Here is a 24,528-nt window from a genome sequence, read left to right as displayed (position 1 = left end):
TGGGATCATAAAATGGTGGATTTACAAGGAGAGTTCATGACTGCAATTTAGAACATAACCATATTGGTGGGGACTATCTGGTAGTTGTGGCTTGGGGCAAAAGGACATCTTATTTTATTGATTTTATTAGTTTAATTTCTATCACATTCCCCTTCAAAGTGGACTCAGGGCAGGTTACAACATATGGATTATGCGACTGAATATCCCTGGGCCAAAAGAAGTCAAACTTCAAAGCACCCGCACTCGGGCCTTTTCCGCTGGGGCCCCACAACTCTGGAATCAGCTCCCAGAGGAGGTGCGGGCCCTGCGGAACCTAGACCAGTTCCGCAGGGCCTGCAAGACCGTCCTCTTTAAACAGGCGTTCACCAATGACTAAATTAATGTTTACCGCCAGATTAATAATGTTTACCGCCAGTATCAGGTTTAGGAATGCTTTAATCATTGATTGGTTTTAATGTGAATTTAATATGAATTTATTGTTTTATTATTGTGTTGTTCACCTTAAATGTTGTTAGCCGCCCTGAGCCTGCTTCGGCGGGGGAGGGCGGGATACAAATAAAATTTTACATTACATTACATTACATAATTCTGATATACAGCAATTAAAAACCTAGTAACAGCATTAAGATGGCATTATAGAATTGTTTCAAGTTTTAATAGATCTGGTTTGATCTATTGCAGGGGTGCCCAACGGTAGCTCTCCAGATGGTTTTTGCCTACAACTCCCCATCAGCCCAGCCATTGGCCATGCTGTCTGGGGCTGATGGGAGTTGTAGGCAAAAAACATCTGGAGAGCTACCGTTGGCCACCCCTGATCTATTGGGTTCCCAAATATCAAAACTGACAACAACGTTATGATAATTTGAGCAGGAAGGGCTGACCATATGTGACATCTGCTGCCTCAACTAAAAGCCTGGTGGAAGAGCTCCATTTTACAGACTCTGCGGAACTGCAACAAGTCCTGCAGAACTGGCAGATGGTAGGCTGAGATAGCAGTTTGTTTCAAGGGGAGAACTGAGCCCAAGGACGGGATCACTGGTGGATGTGGCTTGCTGTTGAGGTCATAAGAACATAAGAGAAGCCATGTTGGATCAGGCCAATGGCCCATCCAATTCAACACTCTGGCACACAGTGGCCAAAAACCTGTTGCCATCAGGAGGTCCACCAGTGGGGCAAGGACACTAGAAGCCCTCCCAGTGTGCCCCCCCCAAGCACCAAGAATACAGGGCATCTCTTGCCCCAGACAGAGAGTTCCATCTATACCTTGTGGCTAATAGCCACTGATGACCTCTGTTCCATATGTTTATCCAATCTCCTCTTGAAGCCAACTATGCTTGTAGCTGCCACCACCTCCTGTGGCAGTGAATTCCATGTGTTAATCGCTCTTTGGGTGAAGTAGTACTTCCTTTTATCCGTTGTAATCTGACTGCTCAGCAATTTCATTGAATGCCCATGAGTTTTGTATTGTGAGAAAGGGAGAAAAGTACTTCTTTCTCTATCCCACAAATAATCTTGTAAACCTCTTATCATGTCACCCCTCAGTTGTCATTTCTCCAAGCTAAAGAGTCCCAAGTGCTTTAACCTTTCTTCATAGGGAAAGTGTTCCAACCCTTTAATCATTCTAGTTGCCCTTTTCTGACCTTTTTCCAATGCTATGATATATTTTGTTGTGGTGTGGCGACTAGAATTGTACTCAGTATTCCAAATGAGACTGCACCATCAATTTATACAGGGGCTGGTATCCATTAGTGATGCTTCTTGGGAGAGCCCAACAATAGCATAGTAGGTAGTCTGTGGATGCAGGACATATTTGGGGAACTGCAGTTTAGGATTGCAGGAGACTCAGCAGAGGACAACAGAGGAACAGGAGTGATTTAGCAGAATTAAGACTGGAATGTGTGAATGTGGAGGATCATAGAGCTGACGTAAGGCGGATGAGAAAGGTGTTTCAAAGTACTTCTATTAAAAGCAAGCGGAAGGCATACAGCACCACGAGAGTGTATTTGAATGACCTCTGCATACATTCACACCTGCCTTTTCAACTTTCAGGCCTTTTTTCTTCTATGTTGCTTTCCATGATCCTCACCGCTGTGGCCACTCTCAACCCCAGTATGGAGCCTTTTGTGAAAAATTCGGCAATGGAGAGACTGGCATGGGCTGGATCCCAGACTGGAAACCACAACATTACAGCCCAGATCAAGTGCAGGTGTGGATTCCCAGACCATTTGCATTTTGCAGAAAACTACACCCCTGAGCCTTCTCCACTGCAAGGCCTGTGCAGAAGATTCCACATGCTTGATGAAGGGAGCTTTGCCTGTACCCCTGATGCTGACATAGCTGCTGCAGCTTTTCAGGAGCTCTGTTTGCCAGTGTTCTTTTAGTGCCCCTCATACTGCTGCTCGGATTTCTGGTTAACAACTGTTTCTCTTTTTTGCCATCTCAGGTACCGTATTTTGTGCAGGATACGCCAGCTGCTCGTTCAGATTTGGCTGCTCAGTACACAACAATTGGCCGCATGGATCAAGGTAAACCATTACTGAATCGGAGAAATTTTGTGTGAGGGAGTGGGGGAGAAGGTTTGAGTTGCAGTGCTCTTGAAGTAAGAGCAGAATCACAGGAGTATAGTGGTTTTGCACATTTGATTACTCCTAAGCAATGTTCCTTCTAAGCTGCAGAGTCTTGTGAGTAAAAATACTACTTTGTGAGCTACTGGCATTAAAGTTGTGAGCTACTGCATACATTATGAGCAGAGTGGTAAAGCTGCAGTACTGCAGTCGGAGTCCTCTGCTCACGACCTGAGTTCGATCCCAGCAGAAGCTGGTTCAGGTAGCTGGCTCAAGGTTGACTCAGCCGACGCATAGGGAATGGACGCCTGAAAACAGAGCTCCTTACTTACCCCTGCCAAATCCACTTAAGCAAGCGCCCAGCGTTGTTGTTTGTTTTCTTTTTTTTCTTTAATTAGTATGGGAACAGTAGATGGTCAAAAATCCAGATCAAAAAGAAACCCAAGGAACTCTGTTAAAGACTATTTTCCCAAAAAGCCTAAGGCTAAGGCCTCAGGAAAAGCAAGCAGCCCTGCAAGCAAGATGGCGTCGGGAGAAGGGGAAAACACAGCAGCAGACCTAGCTTCATTTCGTTCTGAGGTAATGGAGGCTTTTCAAAAACTGGAAAAAAATATGACTGACAAAATATCTGCCATGATCCAGCCCCTTTCTGCTCAGTTGGAGGGTTTCAAAACGTCCTTAGAGAAGGTGGCAGAGACTGCAGATTCTGCTTTTAACATGGCATGTGCTGTGCAGGAGGACACTCAGTATTTTTATAAAAGAGATGAATGGGCCACTGATAAAATTATTGCACTTGAGAACCAACTGAAAATGGGGAATGTTAAAATTCGCGGGCTCCCCGAGAACTCTGCCTCTCCCTCTGACCTAAAATCTCTTATAGCCTCCTGGCTATCAAAGGCATTGGGTTTTTCTGAATCTGATCTTTGTGCCCTGGAGGCTGCATATAGAATTGGCCCTTTGCGCACACAGAAAACTTCGTTGCCTAGGGACATTTTAGTCCGTTTCTCTTCTGCCTCAGTTAAATCCAAGCTGCTGCAAAAAGCCCGGGCTATAAATCCACTTCTGCTAGGAGATTACAACATCCAAATTCTACAGGATTTGTCTTCTGAAACCTTGCAAAGGCGGAAAATTTTGAAGCCAATTATTGAAATCCTGAACAGGGAAAACATCAGATATCGATGGGTTGCTTCGTACAAGCTGCAAGTTACTGTACAGGATCGGTCGTTTGTCGCTGGAGGCCTTGACTCAGGCCTAAGCATGCTGAGAGATTTGAATCTTCCTGTTCCCACCGGCCTTATAGAAGCAGTTTCACATGTTCACTCAATAACTTCAGACACTAGATGGCGTCGTGTGCCTATGAACCGTCCTGATCGGCCTGTTTCTCCTAGAAGCTAAACACTGGAACTGTTGCTATGCAGAAATCTTCCCTTTTTTGTGTGGATTCTTGACGTCCCCCCCTTTTTTTTTTTTCCTGACATATAAGCTTTGCCTACTGAACTGCTGACTTATAAGCTTTGCCTACGTGTAACTCTGTCACGGCTTAGAAATATGCTGATGATTGTTTCGTGCCTATGAAGCAATGTTTATATACGAAATTGGGGGGTCCCCCCCCCTTTTTTTTTTTTTTGGTTATTTATATCTTTTGAACACAATGTTATGAATGTGAGGGAGTTATTAATTCAATTCAACTCATTAAAGGAAATCTTCTTGGTTGATTGGGTATGCATGATTGGAAGAATGGGGTGACTTGGAATATATAGTTTGAGTAGGAGCTGGAATGGGGAGGCTGGGTGTTGAGTGAGGGAGTGGGAGAGAGGGAGGGAGAGAGAGTGAGTGAGGGGGGGTAGATCAGAGTGAGAAACTTGAATAGTATGATTAGGGTTTTATATCAATATATTTCTTTCTACTATGAGTTAATGAATTGTCAGGACCTTTTCCCTTCCTGTGTGAATTGTTGAATGGAAATGAATCTGTGAGACAGAGGGTGGGTAGGGAATGTATGTGTGTGTCAGTTTGTGCCTTATGCTACTATGAAGGTTTGGAAACTTGTTTCCCTCACCATCATATCTCCCTACATAGGCTTATAAGTGGCTGAAGGATAGTTGGTGGGGAGTGTTTGGGGAGACCAGTATTTAATAGCGTTCATAGTTCTGTTTAAAGTTTCATTGTATTTTTATCATAGTGTCTTAAGTCTTACAATAACTTTGTGATCGAGATCTGATGCTGTTACACATGGTATATTAGTTTGCCTGTAATTATCTTTAATTCACTAACCTGAGTTGGTAAAAGGCACAGGTTTTATTATATGTGGCTTTCTAGGCATTTTAGCCTTGACTCGATCAGCTTTGTTTGGCCTTTCATTATAAACTTTCTATACATTCGGCTCTGTTATTCTGTTTATAAATTTTATTTTTGCTGGGTTGATAGTGTTAAATATAAGCATTTTTGGCAGAGAGGGAGAATGGAGAACTTCAGTTTTTTTTAATTAGCTCCATTTGGTAGTTGTTGCTAGTTGTGTGGTGTCTTCAGTAACGAAGACTTCCGCTTCAAATTTATCCTTTTAAGTAAATAGTTGTTGTTTTCCCAAGTTTGGGTTAACAGAGTTGGAGGGTGAGTTAGTGGCTAGTGTCTGTTAATGCTAGACCACTGGTGTTGGTTATGGTTTTTTGTTTGTGTTACGGGCAGCATAACTGTATTGAATTATTATGGATTTAGTTGGAAGTTTTTTAAAGCCTTTGATCTGAAATCTGTCCTCATACCTTTGAAATTTGATCTACAGGATTCGCCTCTAGCTATCCTGGTGGCACCTGGGTTCAAAGCTATGAATTGCAATAATTTTGATAACCTTGGTTATTTCCTCTTTCAATTATGGCAGAGTGCCACTTGAAATTTCTATCTCTAAACTGTAATGGGCTAAATAATTTAATTAAGAAAAAACGGGTTGCCTCTGCCATCTCTCATCAGAAACCAGATATAGTTTTTTTGCAAGAAACTCACCTTAAGGGTAACCAGCCCAAGGTCTTCCAGTCAAAATTTTTTGCTCATCAATTTCAAGCTTACGGGTCCTCCAAAGCAAGAGGTGTGGCCATCTTAATAGGTAAATCAGTCCAATTCACTTTTGAAAATTCCTCAATTGACCCTAGGGGTCGGTATATTTTTATCAATGGGGTCTTTAATGGTAGCCCTTATACTCTGGCATCGGTGTATGCTCCAAATGATGGACAAATTGCATTTATTAAAGATACGTTTGTCGGAGCGGGAGTAGCAGAGTGAGGGAGATGACTTGCCCGACACAGGGCTTCAGGAAAGAAAATCAGGCAGACGCGTGCAACTAGTGCCAAAAGGTGTATTAACATATATACACGACAAGTGCTCTCTTGTGCAGTCTATACAATATCACCTCCACGGACAAAGTGCTTCGCCTAACCACCATCTCACAGGGAGAGACCTGTGTGATGCACACACAGATCATATATAGTCCAAGCAGCCAATCCTGGCCGTGCTGACTCAGCAGATTGCGTCACTTGGCTTCTGCCGGCTCAAGCCGGTCTGCTGATCAGGTCACTGTGACCTAGCCTGGCAGCTAGATCACCAGCTGTCATACTGTAGCTGTCAGACTGGGTTTATGTAGATTCTTGCTCCAACACACCTCCTAATCTATTTAAACCCAGTGCACCAAAACACTTTACACAGTTTACATACATGTCCACCAGCAACATTACAGTTCATATTTACGTAGCTCGGAACCCTTTCCGGAATTCGTTCAGGAACTCATCATGATTGTAAAACACATCATCGTGTTCCTGTTCAGCCAGCTCTTTCAGACGCTTGGCTTCAGCCTCCTTCTCCCTTGCCTCGCACTCTGCCACCCAGGCTTTCCATTTCTTAGCCTTTTCTTTTAACATTTCCTCAAATCCGGGTGGGTCTGGATTGACAGTCAGAGTGACATAGGGACACTTGTACCTAGCGGGACGTTGGCCTTTGGTGGACCCGGCAGACACCCGTGGCCCTGTGCTTGGACCAGCTTTGTCTTCTTCGGGTTGCTCTGTTCCCACCTCCTGGGCTGGTTGCTCTGCCCCTGTAATTGGGTGTTGAACCTCCTGACTCTCACACTTTACCTCCAGTTCCTGCATTTGAGGCTCTGCCTCCTGACTCTGCTCGTCAGGCTCTGTGCCAGCATTCGGCTCACCTTCTCCAGCCCCACTGGGTGCCACCTCCTGGGCTGGAGTTCTGGGCTGCGCTCCAACATCGTTATCGCTACTTGGCAGCAGGACAAATTGTTTCTGCAAGGAGTGCAACCTTGGCCAGCTGCTTTCTTCATTGAACTGGGCACTCTTACTAAGTGTTATCTTGCTTTTGCTATTGCAGAAACGATAACACCTGGCCCTTGGCTTGTAGCCCAGAAAAATTAGGCTCTCTGCCCGGACATCCCCCTCCCCGCTACTCGTGGAGTGGATGCCAACCCGAGCCCGTGACCCAAAGACTTTTAAAGAACTCAAATCTGGGGTCTTGTTCAACAGTAACCTGTAAGGCACATTTTTCACAGTATTACACCAAACCCTATTTTGCAAAAAAACAGCTGCATGTATGGTTTCTGCCCAATAGGTCATTGGCAGTTGTGCATCCTCTAACATGCAATACATCACATTCTGCAATACAGCCCCATGCCCATTTTCTCGGGGCGTTGCCGGGTTCGTCAGACGGTGGGCGATGCCCTTGTTCTCCAGCCAACGTTTCATCTGGTTAGATAAGAATTCCCCCCCTCTGTCGGTTTGTACAGCCAGGAGATTAACCCCTAATTGTCTCTCCACTGCTTTGACCCACTTGGTGAATGTCTTATACACCTCAGACTTATGCACCATGGTGAAAACCCACGCGTACCTCGTGTGGTCGTCGGTGGCCACCAAGCAGTATCTCCTCCCCGACAGACTCTTTGGCAATGGGCCAATAACGTCTAAATGGACTAGTTCCAGGGCTCGTGTGCTTTCCCTTGAGCTTTCTTTAGCAACAGCACACGCCTTGCTTTTGGTCTTCTTGCAGACCTGGCAATCCAAGTAACATTTGCAAGGATTTACTTTCAAACTAGGCACAAGCTCCAGGGTTTTCTTTAACGCCCTAAATCCGCAGTGCCCAAGTCTCCTATGGAGCAAATGTATACAATTATTGTGCACAGGCTCATTCGACACCTGAGCCACCTGGGCACAATCACTCTGGACCACATACAGTTTACCTTCCCTCTTTCCTGTCACAAGCAACTTTCCCCCACCTCCCAGGATTTTGCAGCAGGTTTTCTCAAATCTCACCTGGTATCCCTGGTCAAACAGTGTGCTAACACTCAACAGGTTAGACTGCAGTGAGGGTACATACAACACATTTTGCAACATACATTTCAGTGCAGGAAATTCCACATTGCCTGAGCAAACAGAATTGGCAGTGGTCCCATCAGCCAATCTCACATACTTATGCTCAGGACTGTCAATGTTTTTCAACAACTCCTTCTCGCAGCAGAGATGGCTCGTTGCCCCGGAGTCTAAAATCCAAGCAGACCCTGTGCTCTCTACTGCAGACGTGACCAGCCGGGTTGCTTCCTCACACGGGCTGGCGGTCCTCCGCTCTCGCCGCACACGCCCCCGCCTCTTCTCCCTCTCAGGGCAAGCTCGGAGCAGGTGCTGCGACGACCCGCATCCATAGCAGCGACGGACTGCAAACGCAGTCGGCTCCACTTCCTCCACCTTCGGACGCCTGCCAGCAGCAAAAGCTGGCTCATTCTTGGCTGTCTTCCCGGACACACCGATAACAGCACGCTGCCCGGCCGACACCCCCGGACAGCTCACGGCCGCAATTCTCTCTTGGAAGTCAAGCAGGTGGGCACAGACGTATTCCATGGTCAGGGTCGCTACGTCCACCGTCTCCAGAGAAGTTATCAGGGGAGTGTACTCAGGTGGCAACGACGACAGCAAAATGTACACTCTGTCGTCTGGAGCTACAGTCTTGCCTCTTGCCTCCAGCTCAACGAAACAGTCCGTTAGCCGTTTGATGTGATCTTTCACACACCCTCCAGCCGGCATAACGGTGCGGAACATCCTCCTTGTCAAGGCCATGAGGGAACCAGCAGTGGTGCTAACATGCACCGCACTCAACGCGTCCCAGGCAGCCTTGGGAGTGTCCTGCCCTCGCACATAAACCAGCTGGTCATCTCCTATAGATAGCACTATGTTGGCCAGTGCCTTATCCGATAACACAGTCTCGGCAGGAGATAAGTCAGCAGGGGGGTTACTCACGAACAGCCATTGCCCTTCACGCTTGAGGTAGTGTTGCATTCTCAGGCTCCACACCGCGTAGTTGGCTGAGGTGAGCTTCTCAACGGCTACTCCAAGCTGTTGCTGAGCCATCGTGCCGACTCCTCCTCACAGCTGGCTGCCGACGTCCCTCTGGCTCTCAAACAGAGAACGGTGGTGCTTCTGTGTCCTTCACCGGCGTTCCTCGCCTCCGGCTCTTTCCAAACTCACAGTCAGCTCAACTCTCAACTCTCTCCTCCGCGCAGCGGAACCGCCCTGGGCCCATAACCCTGTCGGAGCGGGAGTAGCAGAGTGAGGGAGATGACTTGCCCGACACAGGGCTTCAGGAAAGAAAATCAGGCAGACGCGTGCAACTAGTGCCAAAAGGTGTATTAACATATATACACGACAAGTGCTCTCTTGTGCAGTCTATACAATATCACCTCCACGGACAAAGTGCTTCGCCTAACCACCATCTCACAGGGAGAGACCTGTGTGATGCACACACAGATCATATATAGTCCAAGCAGCCAATCCTGGCCGTGCTGACTCAGCAGATTGCGTCACTTGGCTTCTGCCGGCTCAAGCCGGTCTGCTGATCAGGTCACTGTGACCTAGCCTGGCAGCTAGATCACCAGCTGTCATACTGTAGCTGTCAGACTGGGTTTATGTAGATTCTTGCTCCAACAACGTTGTCACAACTTCAAACTTTTCATAAAGGGCCCATTATTTTGGGAGGAGATCTCAACTATGTTGTCAATCCTTCTTTAGATAGATCTCAAAAAAGCCTGCTACCTCTATCTGCCAATAAATGGTCTCAATCAAAAGATTCGAATGGCCAAAATGATTTAGCTCAAATCTTTCAATCCTATAATCTGTCAGACATTTGGAGAAGCAGGCATCCAAAAGAAAGAGACTATACCTTCTTTTCTTCTCGTCATCAAACTTATTCCAGAATAGATTTTCTTTTAGTTTCGGATTCTATTTCTAACCTTTTTTTTAAAGTAGACATTGGCCCAATGATTTGGTCTGATCATGCATGGTTGGAAGGTTATATGTCAGGAATCACTGAAAGATCTTTTTCTTTTAATTGGAGATTGGATAGTAAACTACTGTCTATGAAATCGGTTACAGATTCCATTGAAAAAGACATTAAAGAATTTTTTCAATTCAATACTGAGTGTGGAGTACCTCAGCATATAGTTTGGGACTCGTTTAAAGCTGTAATTCGTGGCAGATTTTTGGCTATTGCCTCTTCGTATAAAAAAGAAAAAGACAAAATTAGATCAGATTTGGTTGCCAACATTACCAAATTGGAAGAGAAATTTAAAAAATTTGGTAGCAAAAAAACTTATTCAAAACTTCTTATAGAAAGGAAAAAATTAGAATCTTTTGACGTCTCCAAGATTCAAAAACAAATGGCTTATATAAAACAAAAATATTGGTTTCGAACTCCTCAATCCCTTAAACTCCTATCATGGAAGGTTAAAAAGAGAATATCCTCAATGGCTATTTCTTCCATTCGTTCTAAATCCGGTACCTTGAAACATTCCACTAAGGATATTGTAGGAGTTTTTAAAAAATACTATTCATCTCTATATTCCTCCCAGCATCCAGCATCAGACCTTATTTCATCTTTTTTAGACACTCACTCAGTTATTAAGCCTGTTTCTCCTGAGGTTAAATCCCTTTTGGACAAACCTTTTACTGCACTTGAAATACAGGAGACTATCAAGTCTATGAAATCCAATAAATCTCCAGGCCGAGATGGCTTTATACCAGAATTTTATAAATTTTTTAATACTTTGTTGGCTCCCATCTTGGCGGACGCCTGTAATCAGTTTGTACAGTCTGGTTCTTTTCCAGTTACTTGGTCACAGGCAAAAATCATTCTTCTTCCAAAGAAAGACAAAGACTTGCTAGACCCTAGTTCATACAGGCCGATATCGCTCCTTAATTGCGATTACAAGATTTTTACAGCAGCCCTGGTGGCTAGGCTTAATACTTTTATAGGGAACTACATTCATCCTGACCAATCGGGCTTTATCCCACACCGTGAGTTAACGGACAATACTAGAATGGTCCTTGATGTTATTCAATACTGCCGGAAATTTAATATTGAGTCTTCCTTTATCTTGTCTATTGATTTTGAAAAAGCCTTTGATTCCGTTGAAGTTCCTTATCTTACAACCTTACTGCAGAAAATGAATTTTGGCCCGAATTTTCTGAAGATAATCCATTCTTTATATAAGTCGCCTTCTGCTATTCTTTCTATTAATAATTTGGATTCTGAAGAATTTAATCTTTTCAGAGGGACGAGGCAAGGTTGCCCCTTGTCTCCTCTGCTTTTTGCAATCGCAATTGAACCTCTTGCTAATGCTATCCGTAATACCAATATTATTGCTGGTATCCCTATTAGAAAGAAACAAATTAAGGTGTCTTTGTTTGCAGATGACCTAGTGCTTTTTGTTACAAAACCTAAGACTTCTTTACCAGCTGTCTTTGATTTATTATCTGTATTTTCTTCTATATCGGGTCTTCGAGTAAACCCATCTAAAACCATTCTTTATCCCATCACAATTTCAGATGCTCTCCAAGATTCCATCTACTCAAATTATCACTTCAAAAAAATGGATAGATATTGGACATATTTGGGGATCAATATACCTTTAAAATTGGGAGATATTTTTAAAGTCAATCATCACTTATTGATTAAGGACATTCTTACTATGCAAAAGAATAAAAATTCTTCACTCATTCCCTGGAATGAAAAAATTCAGATTATTAAATCTTTTATTTTTCCCAAATTTCTGTTTTTATTTCGAGCCATTCCTATTCTTATTCCTGAGGACTTATTTGTGGGTTGGCGTCGTTCGTTCTTAAGATACATTTGGAACAAGGGCTTATCTAGAATAGGGTATGCAACTCTTATTCGTTCTAAATCCTCAGGTGGTCTGGCTCTTCCGGATCTGCATAAATTTTATGAAGCTGCCATTTTAGGAGGCCTTGTCAGATACCATGATGCTGATTTAAATTCAGGCTGGAAGGTCCTAGAAGATACCTATCTAAATAACAAATCGTTTCAATCTACATTATGGGAATTTCCAAAGAAGAGACCTCCTAATATCTCCTCCAACCTTTTCCTTAAAGCCATTTTTCAGATTTGGGACAAACGCCGCCTCTTTTTAGCCCCTCCTATGTCTCCACTATCTCATTTTATGGATGTTTCTTGGTTTCAACCGGGGTTTTTTTACAAGTCTTTTCCAATTTGGAAAAAATATAATTTTTATAGGTTTGTGGATATTTTGTCCAATGGAAAAGTGCTCGACAAAAAATCTTTAGAAGAGAAAACTGGTGGGACAAAAATCCCATGGTTTGAATACTTGCAAATTAACAACTTGGTGACATCACTCTCAAAGAAATACAATTTCAATCGACCTCTTACTTTCTTTGAATCCTTGCTACAATCTCCTTTTTTAAAGCGGAAGGGACTGATTTCATTTATCTATAAGGGTTTGCTAGACATTGATGCTGTTGATTTGTTATCCTATCAAGAAATTTGGCAAAGGAATAGTTCAATTAATTTTCAGGAGGATGTTTGGCAACAAATCTGGTCATCTCCTTCGTTTGTTTCAAAATCATTGAATATACAATTACAAACTCAAAAAATTTTGTTCCGGTGGTATTTAACACCTCAGAGATTAAGCCATATGGCGATAAATCAATCCTCCAAATGTTGGAAAAATTGTGGAGAGGTGGGCACATTTATACACTGCTGGTGGTCTTGCCCGAGGGTGCAGTCGTTTTGGGCAGTAATTGTGGCAAAAATCAAGGATATCACGGGCTATAGTTTACCCTTAAGATTGGAACTCATTTTGCTTGACTGTTGGAAAGGTATTTCTATTACTTCTCTCAATAAATCCCTGATATCCCTTTTACTAGCTGCTGCTAAAATGGTGTTAGCCCAATTTTGGAAATCTCCCAATATTCCTCCAGTTAAAGCCTGGTATGCTAAAATCTGGGAGGTCTATGCTATGGACAAGATAGCAGATAGTTTATGCAATATAAATAATTCAGAAGGTAACGATTCTCTGATGTACAAGTGGCTTCCATTTCTTAAATTTTCTTTTAGTCCTGTAGATCAGATGCGTACATGTATTCCTGGTAGATATTATGACATTATTAATTTGATGTAATTAACATATGGACAGAGTACTTATTTTTTAATTCAGCTGCCAAGTATGTATGTATGTGTGAATGTATGTATGTGTTGTTTTGTTTGTATTTTGTGTATATATATATATTCTGTTTTCTACTGGTATGCTATGCTTATACACAAAGAATGATTGCAGATACAGTCATTGATTGCTTTATTTGTATGTTTACTAAATTCAATAAAAAAGTTTTTGGACATAAAAAAAAAAAAAAAAAAAAAAGGTTGACTCAGCCTTCCATCCTTCCAAGGTCGGTAAAATGAGTACCCAGCTTGCTGGGGGGAAAGTGTAGATGACTGGGGAAGGCAATAGCAAACAACCCCATAGAAAAGATTTCAGGTTTTCACGGCTGGTAACATCATTAGGGTTTGTAGAATCTTTCGGGATCAAGTGCCGTGTTCTACTGGAGAAAGTTTTCCTACCAGACGTTTCGTTCTCAGCTGCGGAGAACATCCTCAGTGGCGTTGCAGCCGGAGCAGGCGCTCAGACCTTCTTGGCTGCTGTGCATTGAGTGGGGCCAGGGCTGCTGGAGAGCTGCTATTTCTAGGCTGGAGGGGGTGTGATGAAAGGGCAATTGGTTTGTGGATGTGCCCATTGTTTGGTTGGGCTTCCTGGAAGGGTAGTGATAAGGAAACTGGCTGTTGAATGTGACCATTGTTCCGTGTTAATTGCTGGGAGGGTGGGAAGGGGTTTGAAGATAAGAAAGATGGTTGTTGACTGTGCTGATTGTTCTGTGGAATTTGCTGGTTGTTCTGAGACTTTCTGGTAGGAAACGTCTGGTAGGAAAACTTTCTCCAGTAGAACACGGCACTTGATCCCGAAAGATTCTACAAACCCTAACCCCATAGAAAGTCTGCCATGAAAACGTTGTGAAAGCAACGTCACCCCAGAGTCGAAAACGACTGGTGCTTGCACAGGGGACTACCTTTACCTTTTTACTGGATACATTAGTGTGCTCTAGGGTCATTCTTTCTGAGCTAAGACAAAAATGTGTGAGTTGGAGGCTAAAAATCTGTAAGCTAGCTCACACTAACTCAGCTTAGAGGGAACACTGCTCCTAAGCTGTTAAACCTAAAGCAGATGTTTTGGGCAATCATCTGCTCTAAGGGAAAGGATGGAAATTAAAATTATCCTCAGTGAGAGTTAAATACAGGCATGCAGTGATCTTTAAGTGCATTTCTGGAACCTGAAATCTCCACTTTCAAGAAAGTGTTTGTGTTTATGTTTAGTTCAATTTATACCCCTCTCTCCCCACTGAGGAGGAGGCTCATGTGGCTTTAGGTACAGCGTTAACATGAAGGTAGGATGTCTTTGAGGGGGGTAAAAGGTGCTTTGTTAGTTCCAGCATTTATGGTTAACAGTGTTACCCCATGTAGGTGGAAGTGCTAGCTAGTGACAGCTAATCAGTTAATGGCAATTATTCTAGAGATTTATTTTGTCATCTGTGTTTATGGTGTGGACGTTCAGTGAAATTCCGTCTGCAAGTGAGACAGAGATTCTGAAGACAAAGGTGTCTTTCCTTGCCATATGAGGAAGGTAAATAGTACAAATGGGCGTAAACCAGAAGATCTTTAGTAAGCACCACTGATTCTTTTATTCTGGGACATGCAGGTATTGGCCTTGTCCTGGAGGAGCTGCACAATGCTGGCTTCAGCAACAATACACTTGTGATCTACACATCAGACAACGGCATCCCCTTCCCCAGTGGCAGAACCAACCTGTATTGGTCAGGCACAGCTGAACCCCTCCTCATCTCTTCCCCTGAACATCCTGCACGCTGGGGGCAGGTCAGCAATGCCTATGCCAGTCTTCTGGGTAAGAGCTGTTCAAAAACTTACTTGTATATTTACATTGTGGGTGGGGAAGTAAAGAATGCATAATAGGGAATGCAAGGGCCTTTATGGAATCAAACAGAAAGGTATTTTGCTCCAGGCTTTGTGGGACAGCTGCTCCTTCCCTTTCCCTTATGCTATCACGTTCTCTTTGCTGCCACAGTGATTGAATGGGATGATGTATGCTGCATTCAGAAGCTAGATTCTGTGGAAGGCAGTGCAGGCTCTGATGCCTGTGTTTCCCATTCTCATGAGCAGCAGGAGAGAGAAGTATGCAGTGGGTGGGGGCAGCCTAAGTGGTAGTAGTAGCAAAGTACTTGTTCTTGTATGGAGGTTTTATTGAATAGTGAGGCAGCATTGAATGGCAATAAGGGAGAAGACGCAGGGTTGGAATCAGTGCTACCTCTAAGCTGAGTTAGCATGAGCTAGTTCACAGATTTTTAGCCTCCAGCTCGCACGTTGAACATATGAACATATGAAGCTGCCTTATACTGAATCAGACCCTCGGTCCATCAAAGTCAGTATTGTCTTCTCAGACGGGCAGCGGCTCTCCAGGGTCTCAGGCTGGGGTTTTTCACACCTATTTGCCTGGACCCTTTTTTTTGGAGATGCCAGGGATTGAACCTGGGACCTTCTGCTTCCCAAGCAGATGCTCTACCACTGAGCCATTGTATTAGCTCAGGAAAAATGGCCCCAGAGCCATTTTTACAAGAATTTATGCAGTAGCTCACAACTTTCATGCCAGTAGCTCACAACGTTAATACCAGTAGCTCACAAAGTAGAATTTTAGTTCACAAGACTCTGCAGCTTAGAGGGAACATTGATTAGAATCAGCTCATAGGTCAGTATTCCCGAAGATCCACAAACAACAGATAACTTTCCAGGCAAAGAAATGGCCTATGCAAAAGTCCTTGGAATGGGGTAACGGGCTTCATTGAGGAGACCCCCCCCCCCCAGGTATCCAATTTAGTGCCTTCCTTATCAGGCCATGCCTGTTGGCAAGATTCCAGCCCTGCCTCCTGCATCATATTTTCCCCTTCTCCCTCCCTCTGCAGATATCACCCCTACCATTTTGGATTGGTTCTCTGTGCCATATCCCAGCTACAGCCTCTTTGGGAAGCGGAGGGTGCAACTCACAGGGAAGTCCCTGCTGCCAGCCCTGTTGTCAGAGCCATCGTGGGCAACTGTCTTTGCGAGCCAGAGCTTGCACGAGGTGACTATGCACTACCCCATGAGAGCTGTGCAGCGTGGCTCCCTGCGTTTTATCCACAACCTGCAGAACCGCGTGTCCTTCCCCATTGACCAAGATTTCTATGTTTCACCCACATTCCAAGACTTGTTGAATAGGACTCAGGAAGGGCAGCCCACCCACTGGAACAAGACATTGCACAGCTACTATTACCGAGAACGCTGGGAGCTCTATGATCACAGCACGGACCCCACTGAAAGCAGGAACTTGGCTTCTGACCCTCGCTATGCTCAGGCTCTCCAGGAGCTACAGGGGCTTCTACTGAAGTGGCAGTGGGAAACGGATGACCCCTGGGTGTGTGTGCCTGACGGGGTCCTGGAAGATAAGCCCAGCCCCCAGTGTCGGCCTCTCCACAATGAACTGTGATTTGAGTTTCTTGTGGTTGCTATGACTTCCTCATGCAAAACAACAGCAGAAGGAAAAGAGCTAAAGCAGGCTTCTGTTTTAACTTGCAAACTTTGCAGTATGTACAACTGAATACTTATGAGGTTGCAGTTAGGGGAAGGACAGGTTTCTTACCTGTAACTGATGATCTTCGAGTGGTCATCTGTGCAGTCACACATATGGGTTTATCCGCCAGGATCGAGCCCATCTCGGAGAATTCAAAGCAATCCTTAGGCGTTATTTTTGGCGCGCCTTTCCCCTCGTCCCGGGGAGGGGGCAGCGACTGCGCATGCCCAGATGAGGGGGAGGCGGCCAACCCACTCAGTTTCTTCCCGCCGCCGGGTAGGTGTATTAAATGCAATGATGTAAAAGTCCAGCAGCGGGGAAGGCTGGGTGGGTATGTGTGACTGCACAGATGACCACTCGAAGATCATCAGTTACAGGTAAGAAACCTGTCCATCTTCATCGTGGTCTCTGTGCAGTCCCACATATGGGTGACTGGCAAGCTACCTTGCAGGAGGCGGGTGCTGGATCTGTAAAGAAGATCTGCAGGTTAGAGTAGATTAGGTAGAATAAATTGTACTCACAAAGGGCGCAGATGACTTCAGTCGAAGATCGATCTCAGCACAGCCTGCCCAAAAGATGTATCACGCCGGGCACGAACGTCGAGAGCGTAGTGCGAGGCGAAGGTAGATGGGGACGACCAGACCGCAGCAGCGCAAATGTCCTCCATCGGAACGCCCTTACAGAAGGCTGTTGATGTTGCGACCGCTCTGGTGGAGTGAGCTCGCAAGTGCTCAGGTACGGGCTGCTTAGCCAGTTCATAGCATAAAGATATGGTGGATGTAATCCACTTGGAGAATCTTTGGGTAGAGATTCTAGCACCCTGATTATGGGTAGCATAAGATACAAAAAGTCTATTGTCTTGTCGGAACTGTTTAGTTCTGTCGATGTAGAAGGCCAGAGCTCTACGTACGTCTAGGTGATGAAGAGTTCGTTGGGCCGCGTCTGTAGGGTTTTGAAAGAACGCAGGCAGGACGGAAGGTTTCCCTAGATGAAAAGGAGATACCACCTTAGGCAAGAAGGCGGGATCTGGGCGTAGCACTACCTTGTTATGATGGAAAACAGTGTATGGAGGGTCCGCCCTGAAAGCGCAGATGTCGCTGGCTCGTTTGCCAGTAGTAACGGCCACTAGAAGGGCAGTTTTCCACGTCAGAAGGTGTAAAGAGATGGAAGCCATGGGTTCAAATGGTGGCTTCATCAACTGACTGAGGACTAGGGATAGGCTCCAAGCAGGTTGTATTTTGCGGATTGGAGGGTGGAGGTGAAGGATTCCCTTCAGGAAGGCCTTGGTGGCGGAGTGTGAGAATACAGTGGAGCCATCAATGCATGGATGGAATGCAGAGATAGCTGCCAGGTGTACTTTCAGGGAGGAGTGAGATAGTCCGGTCTTAGAGAGAGTCAGGGTGTAAGTCAAAATCTGATTGATATTGGCTGACTCAGGTCGAAAAGAATGTAATTCAGCATATTTAGAGAAGCGTCTCCATTTGAGGGCATAGGATTTCCTGGTAGCAGGTTTCCTAGCATTAAGGATCATATGACGGACCTCTGGCGTGAAGGTTAGGAATTGATTCTCCATGCTGTAAGGTGGAGGAGAGTAGGGTTGTGATGGAGGACCCTGCCCCTCTGCTGAGAGAGAAGGTCCTGAGCTTGTGGGAAGCGGTGAAAACGACCGTGGGATAGCAGGAGGAGAGTGGTGAACCACGGTTGACGTGGCCACCATGGAGACACTAAGATGCAGTTTGCACTGTCCGTCATGATTTTCTGCAATACTCTCGTAATGAGAGGAATTGGTGGAAACATGTACAGCATTGGGCCGCTCCAGGATTGAAGGAAGGCATCCCCTGCTGACAGTGGAGACGGCTGGCCTCGCGTGAAAAACCGTGGGCATTGTGTGTTGTCTGGTGTTGCAAAGGCATCTATGTCCGGTGCACCGAACTTCTGGAATAACGGAAGGAGATAACGACGGTTGATGGACCACTCGTGATCGTTGATGGGGTGTCGACTGAGAGTGTCCGCCTGAATATTTTGGGCTTCGGGTAGATGCACTGCAGATAGGAAAATGCCGTGGGCAATGCTCCAATGCCATAGACTCAAAGCTCTCTTGCAGAGTCTGACGGAAGCAGTGCCCCCCTGCCGGTTTATGTAGAAGACAGTCGCAATGTTGTCCGACGTGACCTGGACATGTTTGTTGTGCAGCGACGGAAGGAAAGATTTCAGGGCTCTGTGGACTGCCATCAACTCCAGGCAATTTATGTGAAGGGAGCGTTCGTATTCTGTCCACTGGCCTTGTACTGTGAGTTGTCCTAAGTGGGCTCCCCATCCCCACTTTGAAGCATCCGTAGTGACAATCACCGAGGGAGGAGTCTGAATAAAGGACATCCCCTTGAGAAGGTGATGGCGTACTGTCCACCATTTGAGAGAGGGAATGATGTGCGATGGAATAGTGAGCACAGTGAGTTGATGTTGGCGCTGAGGGTGGAAAGTCCTCACGAACCACAGCTGAAGAGGACGCATGTGTAGTTTGGCAAACAGGAGCACAGAGGCGGCCATGAGACCTAGCATCCTCTGAAAGATGAAAGCTGTTTGGGAGCGCTGTCGGATAATGTCTCTGGCCAGAAGCATGATGTGCTGAGCTCTGTCTATTGGTAGATACGCCTTGCAGGACAGAGTCGAAAGATGAGCCCCTATAAACTGAATGGATTGAGTAGGGGTTAGGTGCGATTTGGAAGTGTTGACTTGAAGGCCCAGAGTGGCCAGGAGGGACAGGGTCGCGGAGACATCGGACTGAAGCTGTTCCTTGGAATGGGAGACGACTAGCCAGTCGTCTATATATGGGTAAATGGAGATGCGCTGTTGTCTCAGAATTGCTACTACCACAGCCATGCACTTCGTGAATACTCTCGGGGCTGTAGAGAGGCCGAAAGGGAGAGCACGGAATTGGTAGTGTAGATCCCCTATGGCGAATCTGAGGAATCTCCTGTGATGATGGCTGATGGAAAGATGAAAGTATTGATTCCCCACTCCTCCACTTGCACCTGCTAGCATGGCCTTGGGTCAGCCATAGCTCTGGCAGAAGTTGTCCTTGAAAGGGCAGCTGCTGTGAGAGCCCTCTCCAGCCCCACCCACCTCACAGGGTGTCTGTTGTGGGGGAGGAAGGTAAAGGAGATTGTGAGCCGCTCTGAGACTCTTCAGAGTGGAGGGCGGGATATAAATCCAATTTCTTCTTCTTCTTCTTCTTCTTCTTCTTCTTCTTCTTCTTCTTCTTCTTCTTCTTCTTCTTCTTCTTCTTCTTCTTCTTCTTCTTCTTCTTCTTCTTCTTCTTCTTCTTCTTCTTCTTCTTCTTCTTCTTCTTCTTCTTCTTCTTCTTCTTCTTCTTCTTCTTCTTCTTCTTCTTCTTCTTCTTCTTCTTCTTCCTATCTATCGAGGCCATCCAAGCTTGTTTTGGGATCAACGGGAGGATGGATTGGAGTGTGACCATCCGAAACTTCTTGTGATGAATATGGTGGTTGAGTTTTCTGAGATCTAGTATAGGGCGCAGGCCCCCGTCCCTCTTCGGAACAAGGAAGTAGCGGGAGTAGAAGCCGGTGCGATGGTATTGGGGGGGGACTGGTTCTATAGCCCCCTTGGCCAGCAAGGTTGCTACTTCCTGGAGAAGATGGGGTGACGGAGGAGTAGTGATGAACCTGCGGTGAGTTGGGGTCGAATTGAACTCTATTGAGTACCCGTTTAGAATGATTGAGAGTACCCAGGAGTCGGATGTTATGGTTTCCCAGTTGTGGAAGAACGGCTGTAGTCTGATGTCCGAGCGAGGAGGTATTGGGAGAGGAGCAGGGGAGTCAAAGAGACTGCTTATTGGTCGGTGTAGTTTTCTTCGTGGTCTCCGGGCGTGCCCTCTGTTGGAATGGCTGCTTGGTCTGAGTAGGCTTGCGTCTCCAGGGCTCATTTTGGCGCGGAGATCTGGAGCGTTTGAAATAATTAGGTTTCCAAGGTCTTTGTTTGGATGTGGATTGAGTCTGGGTGACTCCTAGCCGCTTCGCTCTTTTTCTGCTATCATCGACGTTGGTGAGTATGTCATCTGTTGTAGCATTAAACAGGCCTAGGCCATCAAATGGTAGATCTTCAATCTTGAATTTGATGTCCGGCTGCAGAGAAGAAGACCTGAGCCAGGCGTGTCTGCGGAGAGCGATGGCTGAAGCTAGGGTCCTGGAGAAGCATTGGACTGCATGGCGAGCAGTGTTAATTTGTTGTTTGGTCACTCTTGAGAGCTCCTGTAGAGCATGGTTGGCTTGCTTTTGGGTAGCTTCTGGAAGGGCTGTGACCAGAGAAGTCAGTTGAGATGTAAGGTTGTAGGCATAGGCAGAGAAATATGCCATATAATTATGTATCTTGGTAGTGGCAGTGGTGAGGGAGTAAATTTTTCTCCCAATGGTGTCTAGTTTCTTGCCCTCCTTTTCAGGAGGAACAGGGTGTCTCGTCTGCTTAGATTTTGAGGAAGAGTGGACGATCATAGAGTTGGGAGCCGGGTGGTTGAAGAGGAACTTCGACTCTGGCGCATGCACCTTGTAGAGTGCCTCAACTCTCTTGGACGTCGGGGGTACGGTGGCTGGCTTGTCCCAAGCTTCCTTTAAAGTCTCTAGATGGACTGGGAGCATGGGAAAGGATGATCCTGTAGGGAGGTCTGCATGTACCAGGTCATAGACTACGTCAGAGACTGTTGGTACGTCTGTTGTCAGTTTTACATTAAGAGATGTAGCCATGTTAGATAGCCCGTCCAGGTAGGACTTAGGCCCTTCAGATGGTGAGAGGTCTGCTGGCTTGGCAATGTCTGAGTCCGGAGAGTGGAGGTCCGAAGCTGAGGAATTGGATGATACAGATTGCTCGGCCTCTGATTCCTCGATGGTATCAACTTCTGGAGTTTTTCTAACTTGCTCTGGTGCAGGAGGTTCGAGTCTAGGAGGTTGCGCCGGATTGATAGGAGAAGGTAGTTTAGGCCTGTGATCACGGTACTGATGGTGATCATGGTGGGGCCTCTGAGGAGACCGTTCTCGGTACCGAGGGTGGTCACGTTCGCGGGAGTGATCCCTGTAGTAGGGCCTCTCTCGAAATCTGGAGTCTTCGCGGGACCGAGAGTGCTCCCGGGTGCGATGCCTGTAGAAGCCGGGAGAAGGTGATCTAGGGTATCTATAGTATCTGCGAGGTGATGGAGATCTAGACCTCGAAGGAGAGTAATAATAATAGTGGTCCCTGCGTCTACTTCGGGATCTATCATCTCGGAGTCTAGGAGGTTCTCTCGGAGTCGAGGGGTTCCTGGAGCGTAGGGAGCTCACGGAAGCGGTCCTCGAGGGGAATCAGGCGTTGACTCCTGATCGAAGTCGGAGACTCGGTACCTAGGATTTGGTCTGGCAGCGACTCGTGCACCGATGGAGACCTCGAACTAATGCATACGATTTCCAGTGGAGTTATGGCCGGAGTCAAGGTGGATTTCGAAGCCGGGGTGGTCCGAGTCGAGGCAGCAGCAGCTGTGGAGGGCCGAGGTGTAGGAGGCTGAGGTGTAGGAGACCGAATTGTGACGACGGGTTCGAGAGGAGGTTGAATCGTGGCGACGGGTTCAAGAGCCTTGTGGCCGAGTTTTTGCCTCTTGGGAGACTTCGGATTCAAAGGGTCGCTCGGAGTCGAAATCGACGGGTCCCTCGGGGTCGACTCGGTACGGTGCCGTTTCTTGGCGTCGTCTGATTTTTTGTGATGCTTGCCGGATTTATGCTTGCTGGGAGCCTGCGCCACAGAAGCAACCGGCTGAGTCATTCCCTTAAGAAGTTGGGAAGACGGCGAGGACTGCGAGACTGAAGCTTGCGCCATTGGCGGGCGTAGGGATGACTCTAGCAAATGGCTTTTGAGTCGTGCCGCGCAGTTCTTCCTCGCCTGTTTGCCGAATTGGCTACAGTGCACACAAGACTCTGTTCGGTGTGCTTCCCCGAGGCAGAAAAGGCAAAGAGAATGCCCGTCGGTAGATGGTATTTTCGCTGCACAGCGAACGCACCACTTGAAAGTAATTTTTTCTTTTTCCTTCCCTTCCATCCGCCCGGAAAGAGAGGGGGGGGGAGAGGAGGTCGAAAAACGAAGTAAAGAGAAAGATTTTTTTTTTTTTACGATACCAGAATGAAGAGAGGAGGAATCGGGAACGAAGATCAGAGTGAAAGGACTGCAATGAAGCGGGAGATCAGCGAGATAGGTGTTTTCCGGACGGCGGTAAAGAAGAAACGGAGTGGGTTGGCCGCCTCCCCCTCGTCTGGGCATGCGCAGTCGCTGCCCCCTCCCCGGGACGAGGGGAAAGGCACGCCAAAAATAACGCCTAAGGATTGCTTTGAATTCTCCGAGATGGGCTCGATCCTGGCGGATAAACCCATATGTGGGACTGCACAGAGACCACGATGAAGATGGAGCTGTTGTCAAATGCCAGAGTGTGGCTTCTGCCCACAGAAAGGGAAGCCGATGTTCTAAGAACTAAAATATATCCACCAACTCAGGCAGAACACCCTTTCCAAAATATTTGCTGTCAAAGAGATAAGATAGCTGCCAGATGGAGCAGAACATTCTGCAGGCAGCACTTACCCCATCTAGATCAGTAGAAGATGGGCCATCCAGACTGTGGTTTATCAAAAATAGTGCCTTTCTAGGAATCTGAAAAGGACAGAGCCAGCTCAAAACTTCACAGGAGCACTTCTTCGTCCTCTCACAGCAGTCTGCACCACCTTAGAACACATACATGGGAACATTATTTTGAAAGCATTCTCTCCTCAGATTTCTGCATATGTGGAAAGCTGGTGGAGAGAAGGCAGCATGCTTGAAAGCAAGCAGTCCTTTGTCTGCAAGCTGGGGTGGTACAGGCACATAAGACAGCTGATCCATATTAAAAGCAATGTAGTTCAGTTGGGCTATTGAAGTGAATCCTAGACTAAGCAACCATGTAGCTAAAACCACTGAGTCAACAAATGAGGAAGCAAGTGGTTACAATGCTGATGTCGCTGGTTCTCAGCAGGCTGCTTCACTGCGTCATTCCTTTGCTGAAAATGGGAACAGCAACAAGAACAGCTGATGGCTCCTGATGGTTGCCTGTTCTAGGGAGAAGGTGAAAACTCAGAGTTGTAGCTCAGAGTCACTGGTGCGCACACCAACAAGAAGCAGGAAATATATGAAATGATACCAAGAATTTTAATTCAATGCCATTATAATTCAGGTAGAGCCATCTCTTTACATGCTGCTTTACAAAATGAAATAAAATTTGACACATTTTTTTAAAGCTTGATCTCCAAAAACAAACTGATAACATACAAAGAAAATGGAACCAAGAGACAAAGACTATAGAACTTGGTTGTTTTCTTTCTGTACATTGTCTACAATCTCTGGTGTTCACATCTATAGCATATTAACAGTACAAAATTCTTTAGAAGCAGAGGTTGATGGGCAAAGGGATTCTGGGATACCCAGTACAGTAAAGGAGAGACCACACGGTCACAAGGATCTGAAGAGACTACAAGACCAAACAGAATAGTCACTATTTGTACATTATAATGTATATGCAATGGTATTCTTTGTGAGATTTGTGGAATTGTTTTCTGTGGCTCCAGAAGGTAGGACCAGAACCAATGGGTTGAAATTAAATCAAAAGGGTTTCTAGCTCAACATTAGGAAGAATTTCCTGATGGTTAGAGCAGTTCCTCAGTGGAGCAGGCTTCCTCATGAGGTGGTGGGCTCTCCTTCCTTGGAGGTTTTTAAACAGAGGATAGATGGCCACCTGACAGCAATGAGGATCCTGTGAATTTAGGGGGCGGTATTTGTGAATTTCCTGAATTGTGCAGGGGGTTGAAATAGTTGACCCTGGAGGTCCCTTCCAACTCTGATTCTATGAGATCTTAAGAGTACCTTCTTAATATTAGCAATATATTT

At 45.9% G+C, this 24,528-nt stretch overlaps 1 protein-coding gene across 1 annotated transcript in view; it reads left to right on the top strand.

Moving 5' to 3' along the window:
* The window catches only part of LOC132581014 (N-sulphoglucosamine sulphohydrolase-like), a 28,890-nt gene extending 5,009 nt beyond the window's left edge, over window positions 1–23,881 (top strand). The window contains exons 5-9 of the mRNA XM_060252033.1: window positions 2,050–2,206; window positions 2,444–2,525; window positions 14,668–14,871; window positions 15,944–16,647; window positions 23,025–23,881. Coding sequence (XP_060108016.1) covers window positions 2,050–2,206; window positions 2,444–2,525; window positions 14,668–14,871; window positions 15,944–16,503 — 1,003 coding nt within the window. The 3' untranslated portion in view covers window positions 16,504–16,647; window positions 23,025–23,881. The remainder of the gene's footprint in view (window positions 1–2,049; window positions 2,207–2,443; window positions 2,526–14,667; window positions 14,872–15,943; window positions 16,648–23,024) is intronic.
* Window positions 23,882–24,528: the final 647 nt, after the last annotated feature.

This window comes from Heteronotia binoei, chromosome 13 (assembly GCF_032191835.1).
Source record: "Heteronotia binoei isolate CCM8104 ecotype False Entrance Well chromosome 13, APGP_CSIRO_Hbin_v1, whole genome shotgun sequence".
Classification (NCBI taxonomy): Eukaryota; Metazoa; Chordata; class Lepidosauria; order Squamata; family Gekkonidae; genus Heteronotia; species Heteronotia binoei.
This window is presented reverse-complemented; position numbering and strand designations above follow the sequence as displayed.